The sequence below is a fragment of the Sorex fumeus genome, unplaced genomic scaffold (assembly GCF_029834395.1).
Source record: "Sorex fumeus unplaced genomic scaffold, SorFum_2.1 ptg000006l, whole genome shotgun sequence".
Lineage (NCBI taxonomy): Eukaryota > Metazoa > Chordata > Mammalia > Eulipotyphla > Soricidae > Sorex > Sorex fumeus.
Window position 1 is genome coordinate 48,110,001 of NW_026606063.1, and position 16,461 is coordinate 48,126,461.

At 38.3% G+C, this 16,461-nt stretch overlaps 1 protein-coding gene across 6 annotated transcripts in view; it reads right to left on the bottom strand.

The window, feature by feature from the left end:
• The window catches only part of EHBP1 (EH domain binding protein 1), a 365,545-nt gene that overhangs the window by 92,202 nt on the left and 256,882 nt on the right, over window positions 1-16,461 (bottom strand). For all 6 annotated transcript variants that reach the window (XM_056127059.1, XM_056127052.1, XM_056127043.1 and 3 more), the window contains one exon: window positions 16,269-16,412. In XM_056127059.1, the coding sequence (XP_055983034.1) occupies window positions 16,269-16,412 (144 nt within the window). The remainder of the gene's footprint in view (window positions 1-16,268; window positions 16,413-16,461) is intronic.

A 16,461-nucleotide genomic window follows, 5' to 3' on the forward strand; every position in this document is an offset into this window, starting at 1 on the left:
AGAAGTGTTCCTGATGCTTAGACACCTAGCCTTAGCTTCATGCTTTCATTGCAGTCTCAAATAAGACTTTTGAGGCTAGGGTTTGTGGCCACATAATAGAAAAGATGCTTGAGTTTTTCCTCCCTAACAATGCTAGTGTTTTGTGTGTCTTTGAAGATATGCTAGCAAGCTAACAATAATGTTTTCTAAGAAATCCGATAGTCATTGTTAGAATAGCAGACTTCAAATCAACTTAAGTTTAGATATAATAAACTATTATTTAAATCATAATGAATAAAAACCATTGCCTTGTATAGAGGTATTTATGCTGAACACAGAAATACGCCTTCATTCTCCTATAAAATTCAACAATAAAAAAAGATTAGCTATACATTTAAAGTGTCTTACTGGTCTGAAACGGATTACATACATTAAATCTTCTGTCAATTGTGATGAAATGAGAAATAGGAATGTATTTTTATCTTACTGTCCTGAGTATAGTCATTCTGGCTTTATAAAGAATAAAAATCCCCGAATAAGAGAAAATTCTCTGCTATACTAAAGATGTTTGTATTTTAAAATAATGATTTTCTTAAGAAATCACAAGAGAGATGTCAATATATTTCTTAGTAATAAAACTGATAAAATGTTTAATCAGGTAAACAATATTAATAGCTTGACCTTATTTTAAAGCTTGTTTCCTAAAGGGTAGCCATATAAATGCAACACAGTCATTATTTATAAATACAAAAGTAAAATCTTACACATTTTTATGATAATACATTCTCAGGTCACATAAATAAAAATTATGGGGAAAGTTCCTATCAGGTATTATTAAAATGGTATTCAGTATTTTTTACCAACTGGATGGTAATGCTTCTTTGCTTATCTCTACAAAACATCTAGAGATATGATCTAAATCTGCTACAATTATCAGCATGGCATACTAGTCACATTTAAATCAATATTTTTAAATTAACAACAAAATGCAAGGTTAGTGCAGTACTCCTTCAAAGTAATAAAATACCTTTTAAAGGTTTTGTTCACACATACAAAAGCAGATTCTATTTCCTTATTTTTGGCTAAATAAGTCATTTGGACTCCTTTCCAAGAACAGGAAAAATAAAGTCACTGCCTTCAATGATTATTGATCTTTGCTGTTAACTAAGAACACACCATACAGAAATTCCTTTCCCACATATAAACAAATTTCTTTGGAGGATATTCCTACAAATATTTAAGGATAGATGTTGTGAACCTTCAAAGATTTATTGCTAACTTGCAATTTGACCCTACTCAGTTAAGTACGGTTTCTATACCAATAGATTGTGATGGGTGATTCACTGGGCCTGCATATTAAAAATCTTCAAAGTGTATTTTAAAACATTGCATTTATTTCTAATCTGTGTAAAAGAATGCAGGAACTGAAACACCATACTTTCCTGTCATGTAATTTGTATGAGTAGAGAACCAGGACTAAGTCTTGAGCATGACCAGGTGTGGATCCAACTCAACTCACATCCCAAAAGAACAAAGAAGAAGATGTAGGGAGTAGTTATCCTAATAGGAGACCAAGAAGGATGACCTCAAAGATGTGTCATTTCAGTGGCTGGAAGAGTTCAATTCCTTGCACTGTCCTACATGTTAAGTGGCAGTGTCATTTGTCATCCTGAGCATCACAAAAAATGTGAGGTTGCCAGTGCATCAGAACCAAATGTATGCTTATCTCTGGTGAGCACTGTAATCCAAGGCATAAGCAGCACAATGAAGGTCTTGAGAACAGCACCCCCCCCCCATAAGACTGCAAATAAAAAGTGTGGGAGAAGATAGTTCAGGGTTTAAGGTACTTGTCTTGCACGCACAGGGTTTGATTCTCGGCACCACACATAGCCCCACAAGGAGTGATCTCTGAGTGCTTGGCCAGAATAAATTCTGAACACAGCCAGGTGTGACCCAAAACAAAACAAAAAAGAAAAATGTGCAAACAAGTGTGAGAAGCCCCAATGAGCACCACAAACAAGTTTGTGATCTCTGATCACTTCAACATTATTAAATGAAAAAGGATAGGAAGGCAGGAAATGAGAGGAAGAAAAGGGCAGAGGAAAAAAGTGTTATTTTAGTGAAAATCAGCATGCGTGGAAGGGCATTTCAGGAAGAGAAATGCAAATGTTTAACACAAAAATGAAAGCACATGCCACATTTTCTCAGCAAGCAACTTAGTAGTGTTAGACTACAGAACAGAAAATGGAAGAGATGCTAAAGAAAGATTTGCAAGGACTTTCCATGAGGTCATGCTGAGGAATTGGGAAAATTAATCTTTTAGGCAAATGGGAGCTCCCGGAAGGATTTTGAACCTTCATATACACAAACTTGTTACTTAAACATTTTCCTGACTTTCTATGTTTTAGGGCGTCTGCCTTGCACGCAGCCAATATGGCCGAACCAAGTTCGATTCCTCCGCCCCTCTCGGAGAGCCCAGCAAGCTACCGAGAGTATCTCGCCCGCACGGCAGAGCCTGGCAAGCTCCCCGTGACGTATTCGATATGCCAGAACAGTAACAACAAAGTCTCATGATGGAGACGTTACTGGACCTGCTCGAGCAAATCGATGAACAATGGGAGGACCGTGTGTGACCATATGTTATCTTTTCTTTATGCATAGAAAAAAAATCTTTTCTTTCTGTTTTCAACCCTCTAACAGTTTTCTGAATCCTCTGATAACTAGATACAAAGATCTCAAAAGGAGGAGATATATACTGGATACATTGACACTATTTCATGCCCTCTATACCTGGTCTCTTAATATCAATTATTAAATTGCTTGACTTGAGACTGGAGAGACAGCTTAAAGTGCAGATATACATGCTTTGCATGAAGAAAAGTTCTATGCTCAAGATCCATCCTCAGTACTATATAGTTTTCCTGAGCATCATCGTGAGTGACCTGCCAGCACTGTAGCTAGGAATAACAGCTGACCACTGCTGGATATGCCAAAAACAACAACCACAAAATAGCTTAACTTATTCTTCTTGGTGATTACCAGGAGGTTCTAAGTTAGTTGTATGAAAACAATGTGCAATAGAATAAAAATTAAGAAATTGCTGAAGAAAGCCTACATGACTGGTCTTATAAGAATAATAACAATATGCTTTTTAACAAATTCTTGAAAAATTTAAGGTTATGGCCTCATTACTTAAGACCTAGGTAGGGTACCTCTTTGAGTATTAACTTTTATTTTAAAAAAATAGGAATTTTCAGTTACTACACACAGGAAAAAAAAAGCATTGGGCAGAAGTAGTTTTATTTTAGCAATTTAATTTTCAGAACCATTATATGAAGATATTGGGCAAGTTAATTTATAATAAATTTTTAAAAGCATATTGAGTTAAGGTGCATTCAAGAATGCAGAAAAGTGAAAGCAGCAGTCAAATGAATTAGATACCAGGTTTATTTTTATTTTTTTAGTTAGACCTTACTTTGACTTACAGAAGTCTTTTGATCTCTCCAGAGTGAAAGGGACGCTGTCACTAAAGGGGGGAGGCATTAGTCATGGTTCCCTTACCCCCTTCACTGTGGACACCTATTAATTTGAATGTCACATGGGGGGGGGATTTTGTCTGTTTCACAAATGAAAAAACAGATTTAGAGAGACTGATTAGCTTATTCCCATTTTTAGTGTCACTTAACTAAGATTCAATTGCTCCAGAAATTTTCCATTTTTCTTTTGTCAGCTACGTGATCACATCACTTATCCAAAGTACAGATCTACTAACTACTAAAGCTATTCAAAATTATTTTAAAAAGTGATCAAATTAAGAAAACTACTATGCCCTTGGAAAAGATATCACCTGATATCAAGTTTGATACCACTCTGGACATCAGAAAAGCAATGGTAAGGTCTAACTTTTGAATTTGTAGAAACTGGACTTCTCTGGCATTTTACATTCTTTTTTTTTGGGGGGGGAGGGTGTGCATACCACTCATCATATGTGGTACCAGGGATTGAACCTGTCCCCAATTACTTTCAGTCTACTCCATCATTCCCCCAAATCACATGCCATACTTTATTCCCTTTGTATAAAATAAAATCATATCATCTGGTATTATTTGTCCTTCTCCCTTTGACTTATTTCACTTAACATGACACCTTCTAATTCCATTAAAGTTGCAGTGAACTGTATGATTTCATCTTTTCTTATAGCTGCATAGTATTCCACTGTTTACACACACACACACACACACACACACACACACAACTTTATCCATTCATCTTTTGGTTGGAGTTTTGGGCTGTTTCCATAATCTGACCAGTATACAAACCATTGCAATAAACATAGGTATCATGCCAACATACCTTTGCAGTGCTTTTTAAAATTTCTACAAAAGATAACCTGAAAGAAGATAGTAGGGAAAATATCCTCAGGACTGTTTAAAGCACACTACTATAAGGAATGGGTATAACTTTGTATAAATGTCAAAAAATGCAACAAAGTGGCTAACCTGGCAAGCAACTGGCTTACTATGCAGTATGGAAGGAAGGAAGGGAGGGAGGGAGGGAAGAAGGGAGGGAGGAAAGGAGGGAGAAAGGAAGGGAGGGAGGGAGGGAGGGAGGGAGGAAGGAAGGAAGGAAGGAAGGAAGGAAGGAAGGGAGGGAGGGAGGGAGGAAGAGAGGGAGGGAGGAAGAGAGGGAGGGAGGAAGGGAAGAAGGGAGGGAGGAAGAGAGGGAGGGAGGGAGGGAGGGAGGAAGGAAGGAAGGAAGGAAGGAAGGAAGGAAGGAAGGAAGGAAGGAAGACATAAGCACATAACACATATGCAGAAGACAACTAACCCAAGGAACAACAAAATATTCCATGAGATGCCATACTAGTGATGGTGATAAGAATTTTATAGTTTTCCAATGAGAACAGGGCTGGCATTATTGAGTCTGTCATTTATACAAGTGATCTTCAATCACTAGTCAACAGACTGGTGCCAGTCCATGGTATAAAGAGGCTGAAAACCACTTACTAATGCCTTGGTTTTAACTGTTGGTCCACTGACTGATCTGCAATACAGGTGTTGGTTCACAGTGTAAAAGGGTTGAAGAATACTGATTTATTCCACATCTAGACGCAAACTAATATTATCAAAAGTAAAGAATTCTTCTATGTCTCTCCTTTCAATGCCCACCGAGCTGGGGACAAGTTCAGTCGTGACTAAACATGATCCTGCTGGGTTTGTTGCTTGAGTCTAGTCACTTTGCTCTTTGATTACTCAGTGCCACAAGTAGCCATACCATGGCCACACACATTTTAAGCATGCCAACTAAAAGATGTGCACTCTCTGGTGAATCCATAACTAAAGTATATACAAGCAGTAAAGTTAGGAACCTCTGGTAGGTAGGTGTGCGAGAACTACAATGAAAGGGCTGTGACCCACAGTGAGAGGCATAGCAAACTGTGTGAGTACCATATCCAAATATATGGACCTCTTAGTAGTGGAACAACAGTGAAAGGAAAGGGATCAAAAGTGGGGAAAAAATGTCCTTGTGCATTTATATGTATTCTCCTACACCCTCCCCCGCCCCCTACCAATCTTAGAACCAAAACATAACACTAGTTTAAACGAAACTTTTTTTTTGTGGTTAAGTTTATCTAGCTATGATTAAAAAAACCACCAAAACCCAAACCTACTAAAGTACCTATTTTTGAATATTAGATCGCCCTGTTCGAAATATTTATCAATAGCCACATTTTAATTTTTTTAACACTTAAAACTTCCCTTTACTCTTTGTATTTCAAAATTAACTTAATTCCACTGACTTGCTTTGATTTGGTCAATGATCTTAAAGGGATTATAGAAAACTAAATCTCTAGTTTTGAGAGAGTGATTCTGAAAGTTGTCTATGCTTAAGAAGCATTTGTAATACATGGAGCAAAACTAGGTGCCAGAATTTTATATTAAAGAGGAAAATTCACAATCCACTTATTATTATCACTTACAGTTCATAATTCAATGGTTTTTATGCCTGCTTATATATATATATTCACGATCACGATCATCCTGTTGTTCGTCAATTGCCTCGAGCACGTACCAGTAAGGTCTCCTTCGCCCTAACCCTGAGATTTTAAAAAGTGCCATATTCAAGGCTCTTTCAGGTTTAGGAGAATGAGACCCATCATTGTTACTGGTATCTGGCATATGTGTACACCACGGGGAGTTTGCCAGACTCTGCTTTGTGGGCAGTTTACATTTGTTAGCCTGCCAGGTTGTCCAAAGAAAGAATGAGATAGTAAGATGTCGCTTCTGGGAGCTGGGTTTTATAGTCTCTTGGTCTTGACCGTTGATGGGATTACATGGCTACACAGAGCCGGGGGAAGGGGGAGGGCGGGGGGCAGTTGGTGGGTGTGACCCCTGCCTACTGGAAGATGGAGGATCTGGGTGGAGGATGCTCAGCCCCGATCCAAGCAGGCTTGGAGATCTCAGCCCCGGGAACCCCATGCCTTTGTTCCTCTGCCACTACCTTCATGCGTGTGGAGAGTGGTCTCAGCATGGTTGTGGCTGGTTCTGGAGGTCTTCAGCTGCTGGGGCTCTGCTCAGGGCGGGGAGCGAAGCTCAACCCAACCCCCTCCAAGGGGCCCCGGTGAGGACAGCCAAACATGGGGGCAGGAGACTCTGCACTGTTCTCTTCCTGGAGCTGGGTTTTATAGTCTCTGGGTCTTGGCTGTTGATGGGATTACACGGCACCGGGGGTGGGGGGGTGGGGGGATGGAGGGGGCAGTTGGTGGGTGTGACCCCTGCCTACTGGAAGATGGAGGATCTGGGTGGAGGATGCTCAGCCCCAATTCAAGCAGGTTTGGAGATCTCAGCCCCGGGACCCACATGCCTTTGTTCCTCTGCCAGTACCTTCATGAGTGTGGAGAGTGGTCTCAGCATGGTTATGAAGCTGTAGACCTCCAGAACCAGCCACAACCATATATATAATCAATTCTTTTAAAAAGTGTTCAGATGCCACATACTAATTTTTATACAAAATGTATCTCATTATGTATAAGATAATATGGTAAGCATTTTCTTACACATTTTCAATACTTTCAAAAAGTTATATAAATAATTTTAGTGGGTATATAACAACTGGGCTGGAGCAATAGCACAGCGGGTAGGGCGTTCGCCTTACAAGCGGCCAACATGGCTGACCTGAGTTCGATTCCTCCGCCCCTCTCAGAGAGCCCGGCAAGCTACCGAGAGTATTCGATATGCCAGACACAGTAACAACAAAGTCTCCAATGGAGACGTTACTGGGCCCGCTCGAGCAAATCGACGATCAACGGGAGGGCCTTTACCTTTACCTTTTATATAACAACTATACAACATATTTATAATATCTGTAGTACTGTAGCACTGTCTTCCCGTTGTTCATCAATTTGCTCGAGTGGCACCAGTAATGTCTCAAAACAAATTGTGAGACTTGAGGTTACTGATTTTGGCATATCGAATGTCATGGGGAGCTTGCCAGGCTTTCCGAGACCGAGAGGGGAGGAGGAATAAAACCCAGGTCATCCACGTGCAAGACAAATGCCCTACATGCTGTGCTATCACTCCAGCCCATTTATGTAGCATTTATAATTTAAATTATGAGTTATAATTTAGCATTTATAATTTGAGCATATAAGTAATTTTTCTAACTTTTGCTGTTAAAAATAACAGTGATAAAATGTGAATATTTATCTTTGTTAGTGGAATTATTAGGTATAGGGACCTAATAGATTTCAATAAATAACTTGAAGTCTAACTGCTTTCCACACAGGTGTGGTAAGTTATATGCCACTAGCTATGTAAGAGAACATGTAGCTCCCATAATATGACCTGCATCATGTTTCTTAAAATCTAAGTTAAAGGGCCAGAGAGATAGCTCAATTGGCTGGGTGCACTTTTGCATGCAAGAGGCTCCACTTTAATTTTCCCAGCAATTCCTAGATGCCAGGGCCCAGCTGGAAGTGACCCATAAGCACAGAGCCTGGAGTAGCCTTCAAGATTCACTGGCTATGGCCCCCCAAAAAATAGAAATCCAAGTTAAATATTTTACACCTATGGTAAGATGTCACAGACATGAAATAAATATTTTAGTATTTAACATATGATTTTGAATTCACATATCATTTAAAAGTTGAAATTTCATTTGGTAAAATGTGTTGGCTGGAGTGATAGCACAGTGGGTAGTGTGTTTGCCTTGCACGTGGCTGACCCGGGTTTGATTCCTTCATCCCTCTTGGAGAGCCCGGTAAGCTATTGAGAGTATCCTGCCCACACGGCAGAGTCTGGCAAGCTCCCCATGGCGTATTCAATATGCCCAAAAAAGTAAGAACAAGTCTCATAATGGAGACATTACTTGTGCCCGCTCAAGCAAAATGAATGAACAATGGGAGGACAGTGCTAAAGTGCTACAGAAAATGTGTTACGTAAAATTCTTGGTGCCTTAAACAGAAGACCAATAAATGAAAGGTTGAAGTAATAGATTGAATAAAATAATATGCAGTATTAAGAATCAGGATACTTGAATTCCAAGCCTAGTCTGTCACAGTATGCAACCCTAGACAGATTGAAGCATCATTATCTAACCTGAGTTCCCCTCCTTTTCTTACAGGGACACATCCAGCGGTGACAGGGAGCTAACATCTGGTGGAGTTTAGAGAGACCATACCATACAGTGCTAGATTAAATGTTTAATCCCACACATGAAACATGCAATTTGAGCCCTTTTGAGCTATCTTTTAGGCTCCTAAATAATTTTCTTTCTTTTTAAAATTTTTTTTCCCTTTCATTATCATTATTACCATACCTGATGATGAGCCATGCTACTCTTGGTGTAGTGTTTGGGAGCCCAATCCTAGGGATTGAATCTGGGTCTTCTGCATGCAAATCATGTGTGTCCAAGTCCCCTAAACTATCTCTCCAGTCCTCCAGCTCATTTTCTTAATCTCTAAAATAGTTATAATAATATAAATTCCAATTCAGGAGGATATTAGACAAAATAACAGAAAGCATAAGATACAATGCTTTAAAAACATAATCCCTAAAAACAAATTTTCTAGCTCCAGTTTTTGGGCTCTGTTTTTTATTAGTTATATAACCACAGGCAATACATTAAGTTTTTCATATGTCAGTTTCCTCAGCTGTAATATTTTACAATGATACTTTTATAACTTGTGATGATTAAATGAGAAAAATTCATGTGAAAGCATCTAGAATGCTACTTGGTACACAGTAACTGCTCAATAAATATAGGATGATAATTATATATATACATATAAAAATTTACATATAGATAATTGCTTCTGAAAAATGTTCTTAGCAGGCAAGATAAGTTAAGCCACAGGCAATCTGAATTTAAAATCAAGACACTTGACATGAATTTTCTATAATTTTATGGAGACTGAATCTTTAAAAAGTATCACAAATAAGATACAAAGATACAATATTAGCTAAATGACTTTCTTTATAATGAGAATATTATTAATTTGGCTGTTCAATTGACTGGATCATTCTCATTCATCAAAACTAACTTCAAATTTCTCCTTTTTACATAACTCAAGTCTCACCTACTCTAGTTATCCTCATCTATATCCTCTAGTTTTCACACTCTTATAGTACTATTATCATCTGTATCTTCCCACCAGAATACAAACTTCATGCCAAAGGAATTGAGTAATTTTGGCTACTACGAATATACTAGGTCAATAGAACTTGCAAATGACATACATTATCAGCCAACTGGTAATAGAAAACACTGCTAGGCACTGAAAGAAACAGGATACAAAATACTGTTTCTTTCTTAGAAACAGTGGTCATCTAAATTAGTATCTCTATTTTATCATAATCCATATTTTAAAATATATTTTATGACATGTTTCAATAAACCCATATAACCCCCATAACTAAAACAAAAAAATTACGATGTGATGAATTCTGGTATTTGGTATTATTATACTCCATTTGGGGTGGAGGTGTTCTTGTTTTGGGGCACCATGTGGCAATCAATGCTCAGGGCTTACTCCTAACTCAGCACTTAAAAAGTATCACAAATAAGACACAAAAATACAATATTAGCTAAATGACTTTCAGTCTCCATAAAGAGTCACTCCTGGCAGTGATGGGGAATTTATGGGACACTGGGGATTGAACATGGGTTGGCCTTGTGCAAGGCAGAGACCTATCTACTGTTCTATTTCTCCAGCCCAATACTCTATTTATAGTAAAGAAATAATAAAGCAATTAAAAAATAAATATTGCTATTCACAAAATTTATTTTATAGTTTATTACTGAGTAAAGACAAAAAGTCTGAAAAACAATATCCAAGATGAAGGGTTATTAAACTAATATCTGCAAAATATAAAAGTACTCATGGAAGGGGTAGAGGAAGAAAGAAAGCTGATTGGGGGAGTCCATCTACTACGTCCCATCATCAAGGCAAATTATCCCCGACACTGAATGAAATGTAGAGTTCTGACCAACTTTCAGCTAAAACATCAATGAATTCTGGGAGAATCCCCAGAAGAAACCATTTTCCCTTGGAACTGAGATGGAAGAAGGAGGGAAACAGGCTAATGGGGTGATGGGTTGCTTGGCGGCATGGACTCCAACAGCCAGGGAACAGACTTTAGCTGCAAGCTTCTAAGAGAATGGGAAGACAGTAATAAAGTATTTGCAAAAGGCACACCTGGTAAATAATGATCTAAAACACACACACACACACACACACACACACACTCTTATAACCCCAACAATAAGAAAACAACCCAATAAAACTAGTTGAAGAGAGAAACGGAACCTCTTTAAAGAAGATTCATGCTGAAAGTAGACTATAGACCGAACATGATTGCCACTCAATTCCTCTTTTGCAAACCACAGCACCCAAAAGGATAGAGAGAACAAAAGGGAATGCCCTGCCACAGAGGCAGGGTGGGATGGGGGGGATTGGGGGTGGGAGGGATACTGGGATCTGTGGTGGTGGAGAATGGGCACTGGTGGAGGGATGGGTACTTGATCACTAAATAACTGAAACCCAAGCACAAAAATTTGTAAGTCTACAACTGTACCTCATGGTGTTTCTCTAATAAAAATTAAAATAAATTAAATTAAAATAATAATAAAAAGCACTCTAGACTTGGGAAAAAAGATGCATAAACATGCTTCATATCACACATTATCAGGGAAATGTGAATTAAAACAAGATTTTACTACAAATCTATTTGTATGGCCAAATCTGAGCACTAATAATACTCAGTGCTAATAAGGATTTAGAGCACAAGAATGTTCACACTCATTGGTGGTGGGGATGAAAAATGGTACAACCACTTTGAAAGACAAGTTGGCTATTTCCTATTCAAGAATTATCATAGAATTCAACAATCAGGCTCTTATGTATTTAATTAAGTGTAGGGCTAGAGGATTACTAAAGCAGTAGAGTACTATATATTCTAGTACTACACAGAGTGACTCTTACATGCTTTCAGGTGCTGGGAATGGTCACCATAAAAAAAAAATAAACTATTATCTATATAAAGCCTGAACATGGATGTTTAGAGCAGCTTTCTTCATAACTGTCAAAACTTGAAAGCAATCAAGATGCCAATCAATAAAAAAATTAAGTGCTATACATCCAGACAACAGGATATTATTCAGAACTAAAAAGAAATGAGGCATCATACCATGAAGACATTGATGGACCTTAAATGTACACTACTAAAAAAAAAATTAGAAAAGGCTATATATTATGTAGTTAGAGTAGGATATAAAAAAGGCAAAAAAATAAATAAAAAAGTAAAATGGTCAGGTTGCTAGTAGTTTTGGGACGGGAAGAAATGAACAGGTAGAAGACAAGATTTGTAAGGGGGGCAAAAAACACTCAGTATGATGTGACAATTATGTAAGTCATTATACACTTATTAAGCTCACAGAATATGTGTATTAAGATGAATTCTAATATCAACTAAGAATTTTGGGGTGGCTACGAAGTCTCAAGGCAGATTCCTCAATTTCAACAAAATATATCAGTATGAAGAAGAATGAAGATAGGGAGGAAGTTATGTGTGTGAGGCTGGGGGATATATTGGAAATCTTTGTACCTTTCTCTCAATTCTGTTGTGAACAGAACACTGATCTTTAAAACAAACAATTTTTATTTAAAAAGTTCTTCTTTACATATGTGAATTTATTAGTAGGGCTGGGTTGCAACTATTTCAGATTAATGAAGAGTTACTTATCTCCTTAAGCTTGAGGACTTCTATTATTATTATTACACGTTATCTGTGAAGTACTGCACAAAAATATGTTAAAAATGTATAAAAATATGGTTTAAAATCTTTAAAGAGGACTTACTCCCAATCCTTTTTAAACGTTTCCACGAAACTGAAATATCAAAAACACTTCCGAACAGTTTCTATGAAGCAAATATCACACTGATACCAAAAGCAGACAGAGATACCACAAAGAGAATTACAGACCGATATCCCTGATGAACACAGATGCAAAGATCCTCAACAAACTACTAGCAAACAGAATCCAACTACTCATCAAAAAGATCATACACCATGACCAAGTAGGATTCATCCCAGGGATGCAAGGATGGTTTAACATTCAGAAATCAATCAACATAATCCATCATATCAACAAAAGAAAAGATAAAAAGCATATGATCATATCAATAGATGCAGAGAAAGCATTTGACAAGATCCAGCACCCCTTTATGATGAAAACCCTAGCCAAAATGGGTATAGAGGGGACTTTCCTCAACATAGTTAAAGCCATCTACCACAAGCCTACAGCAAGCATCATCCTCAATGGGGAAAAACTGAGAGCCTTCCCTCTAAGATCAGGGACGAGACAAGGATGCCCACTATCTCCACTGCTGTTCAATATAGTACTGGAAGTACTTGCAATAGCGATTAGGCAAGAAAAAGATATTAAGGGCATTCAGGTAGGAAAGGAAGAAATCACGCTCTCACTATTCTCAGATGATATGATACTATACTTAGAGAACCCAATAACCTCCACCAAAAAACTCCTAGAAACAATAGACTTGTATAGTAAAGTTGCAGGCTATAAAATCAATACCCAAAAGTTCATGGCTTTCCTATATGCAAACAGTGAGAGAGAAGAAAGCTACATGAAAAAAACAATCCCGTTCACAATTGTTCCCCAGAAAATCAAGTACCTAGGAATCAGCTTAACTAAGGAAGTAAAGGACCTGCACAAAGAAAACTACAAAACGCTACTTCAGGAAATAAAAGAGGACATGAGGAAATGGAAAGATATACCCTGCTCATGGGTTGGGAGACTTAACATTGTCAAAATGGCAACACTATGGAAAGCATTGTATAAATTCGATGCAATCCCTATAAGGATACCCATGACATTCTTCAAAGAAATGGAGCAAACACTCCTGAAATTCATATGGAACAATAAGCCCCCAAGAATAGCTAAAGCATTTCTTGGGAAAAAGAAAATGGGAGGAATCAACCTCCCGAACTTCAAACTGTACTACAAAGCAGTAATAATTAAAACAGCATGGTACTGGAACAAAGGCAGAACTGCAGACCAATGGAACAGGGTTGAATACACTGACATCTCCCCTCAATCATATGATCATCTAATCTTTGATAAAGGTGCAAGTAATGTGAAGCGGAGTAAGGAAAGTCTCTTTAACAAATTGTGCTGGCATCATTGGACGGCTACATGCAAAAAAGTGGGCTCAGAACTCTGCCTAACACCATGTACAAAAGTAAGATAAAAATGGATTGAAGACCTCAACATCAGACCAGAAACCATAAGGTACATTGAAGACAAAATTGGCAAAACCCTCCATGACATTGAAGCTAATGGTTTCTTCAAAGATGCCATGCCACTGGCCGAGCAAGTGAAAACAGAGATAGATAAATGGGACTATCTTAAACTAAGAAGCTTCTGCACCTCCAAAGAAACAGTGACCAAAATACAAAGACAGTCTACAGAATGGGAAAGGATATTCACCGAATACACATCTGACAAGGGGTTGATATCAAGGATATACAAAATACTGGTTGAACTCCACAAGAAGAAAACATCCAACCCCATCAAAAAATGGGGCAATGAAATGAACAGAAACTTTCTCAAAGAAGAAATCCGAATGGCAAAAAAGCACATGAGAAAATGGTCTACATCATTAATTATCAGGGAGATGCAGATCAAAACCACAATGAGATACCATCTCACACCTCAGAGACTGGCCCACATCCAAAAGAACAAAAGCAACCAATGCTGGCACGGATGTGGCGAGAAAGGGACACTCTTTCACTGTTGGTGGGAATGTCGACTGGTTCAGCCTTTCTGGAAAACAGTATGGACGATTCTCAAAAAATTAGAAATTGAGCTCCCATTTGACCCAGCAATACCACTCCTGGGAATATATCCCAGAGAGGCAAAAATGTATAGTCGAAGAGATATCTGCACTTGTTTGTTCATTGCAGCACTCTTTACAATGGCAAGAAACTGGAAGAAACCTGAGTGCCCAAGAACAGATGACTGGTTAAAGAAACTTTGGTACATCTACACAATGGAGTACTATGTACCTGTTAGAAAAGATGAAGTCATGAAATTTATATACAAGTGGTACAACATGGAAAGTATCATGCTAAGCGAAATGAGTCAGAAAGAGAGGGATAGACATAGAAATATTGCATTCATCTGGGGAATATAAAGAAACAAAATATGAGATTAATACCCAAGAATAGCTGAGATCAACACCAGGAGGATTACTCCATAGCTTAGCAGCCAGCCGGGCATTCTAGCGTAAAGGGCAGCTCAGATAGAGAAGGGAGCACCAAATAAAGGGTGTTTGGAGGATCCTCCCAGGAGGGGAGATGCATGTTGAAAGTAGACTATGGACTGAACATATTTGCCACTCAAAGCCTCTTTCGCAGACCACAACACCCAAAAGGAGAGAGAGAACACAGGGGATTGCCCTGCCACAGAGGCGGGGGGGGATGAGGGGGGGGGATAGAGGTGGGAGGGATATTATCCATGGTGGTGGAAAATAGGCACTGATGGAGGGATGGGTATTTGATCATTGTATAATCGAAACCCAAGCACAAAAAATTGTAAATCTACTATTGTACCTCATGGTTTTTCACTAAAAATAAAAAAAAATATATGGTTTAAGGGACTGATGATATGGTTTAAGAAGTAATCACATGCCCAGCATACTTGAGGCCCTGGAATTGATCCCTGGCACTGAGATACTATTCATGGCCAGGAAAACATTACCAGGGTGGCCTCGAGACCCCCAGCTATCAGGGTGTGATTCTCAATCCTTCAGGCCATGTAACATACTGCCAAATCTTGCATCTTGAAACAGCTTAAATAATCACAAGCAATAATTCCAGGCACATCCCCTGCTCTCAGGTCCCAGGACTTCTGGGTGTATCCTTTATAAAGAAATGTGTTTTAACATAAGAATGATACTATATGATAGGAAAAAGCATTGATTCTAGTCTGATAAATCTCAGATTCAAATCTTGGATTATTTATTTGTTAACTATATAAATTACCATACCAGTTAGCTAGTTGTTTTGCCTGAAGAGTAATCTCATTATCTACTTCATAAGGTTAAGTAAATAAAAATTATGTAAAACATTCATAATCAAAGTCTGGTCACAGTCCTTCCGTTGTTCATCGATTTGCTTGAGCGGGCCCAGTAACATCTCCATCATGAGACTTGTTGTTACTGTGTTTGGCATATCAAATACGTCACGGGTAGCTTGCCAGGCTCTGCCGTACAGGCGAGATACTCTCGGTAGCTTGCCGGGCTCTCCGAGAGGGGCGGAGGAATCGAACTCGGGTCAGCCATGTTGGCCACTTGTAGGGCAAACGCCCTACCACTGTGCTATCGCTCCAACCCAACATTCATAATAGTGCCTGGAATATATGGTAGGTATTCAATAAAAGGTAAGCATCATTAGAATATTCTAATGTTTGCAACAAATTTAAATTCTCTAGACAGAAGGGCATCTTTAAGTACAACTAAGTTATAAAATGAAAATTAACAAAAAGGGAGATTATCTGTCTATTTATCTATCTCTCTATCTATAGAAATTATACTTCTTCATAACTACCCTTGGTATGTGGGACTATTTACATGTTCCTCCAAGTATGATTCATCAGCTCAATAATGTACTAAGTATCCATAATACACAAAATAGCAAAACCAAGCAAATTCCTCCCCTCACCCCAGGATTACAATTAAAAGCATTGTTTTATTAACCAATGTTCCTCACATCACTTAGCTGCTTGGTGCAGAGTGGAGTGGCTGCACTGCTATTCTGCTTATTTCCTGCCTTTACTGCTGCATCTCTTCTTGCTTGCTCTAGCAGAACTCTTGCTCTTTCTTTAAGCTCTTCTTGTCTGGATAACATTCGATGCTTAAAGCAAAGATACAGAAGAAAAAAGAAAAGTATTTAATCTATATTT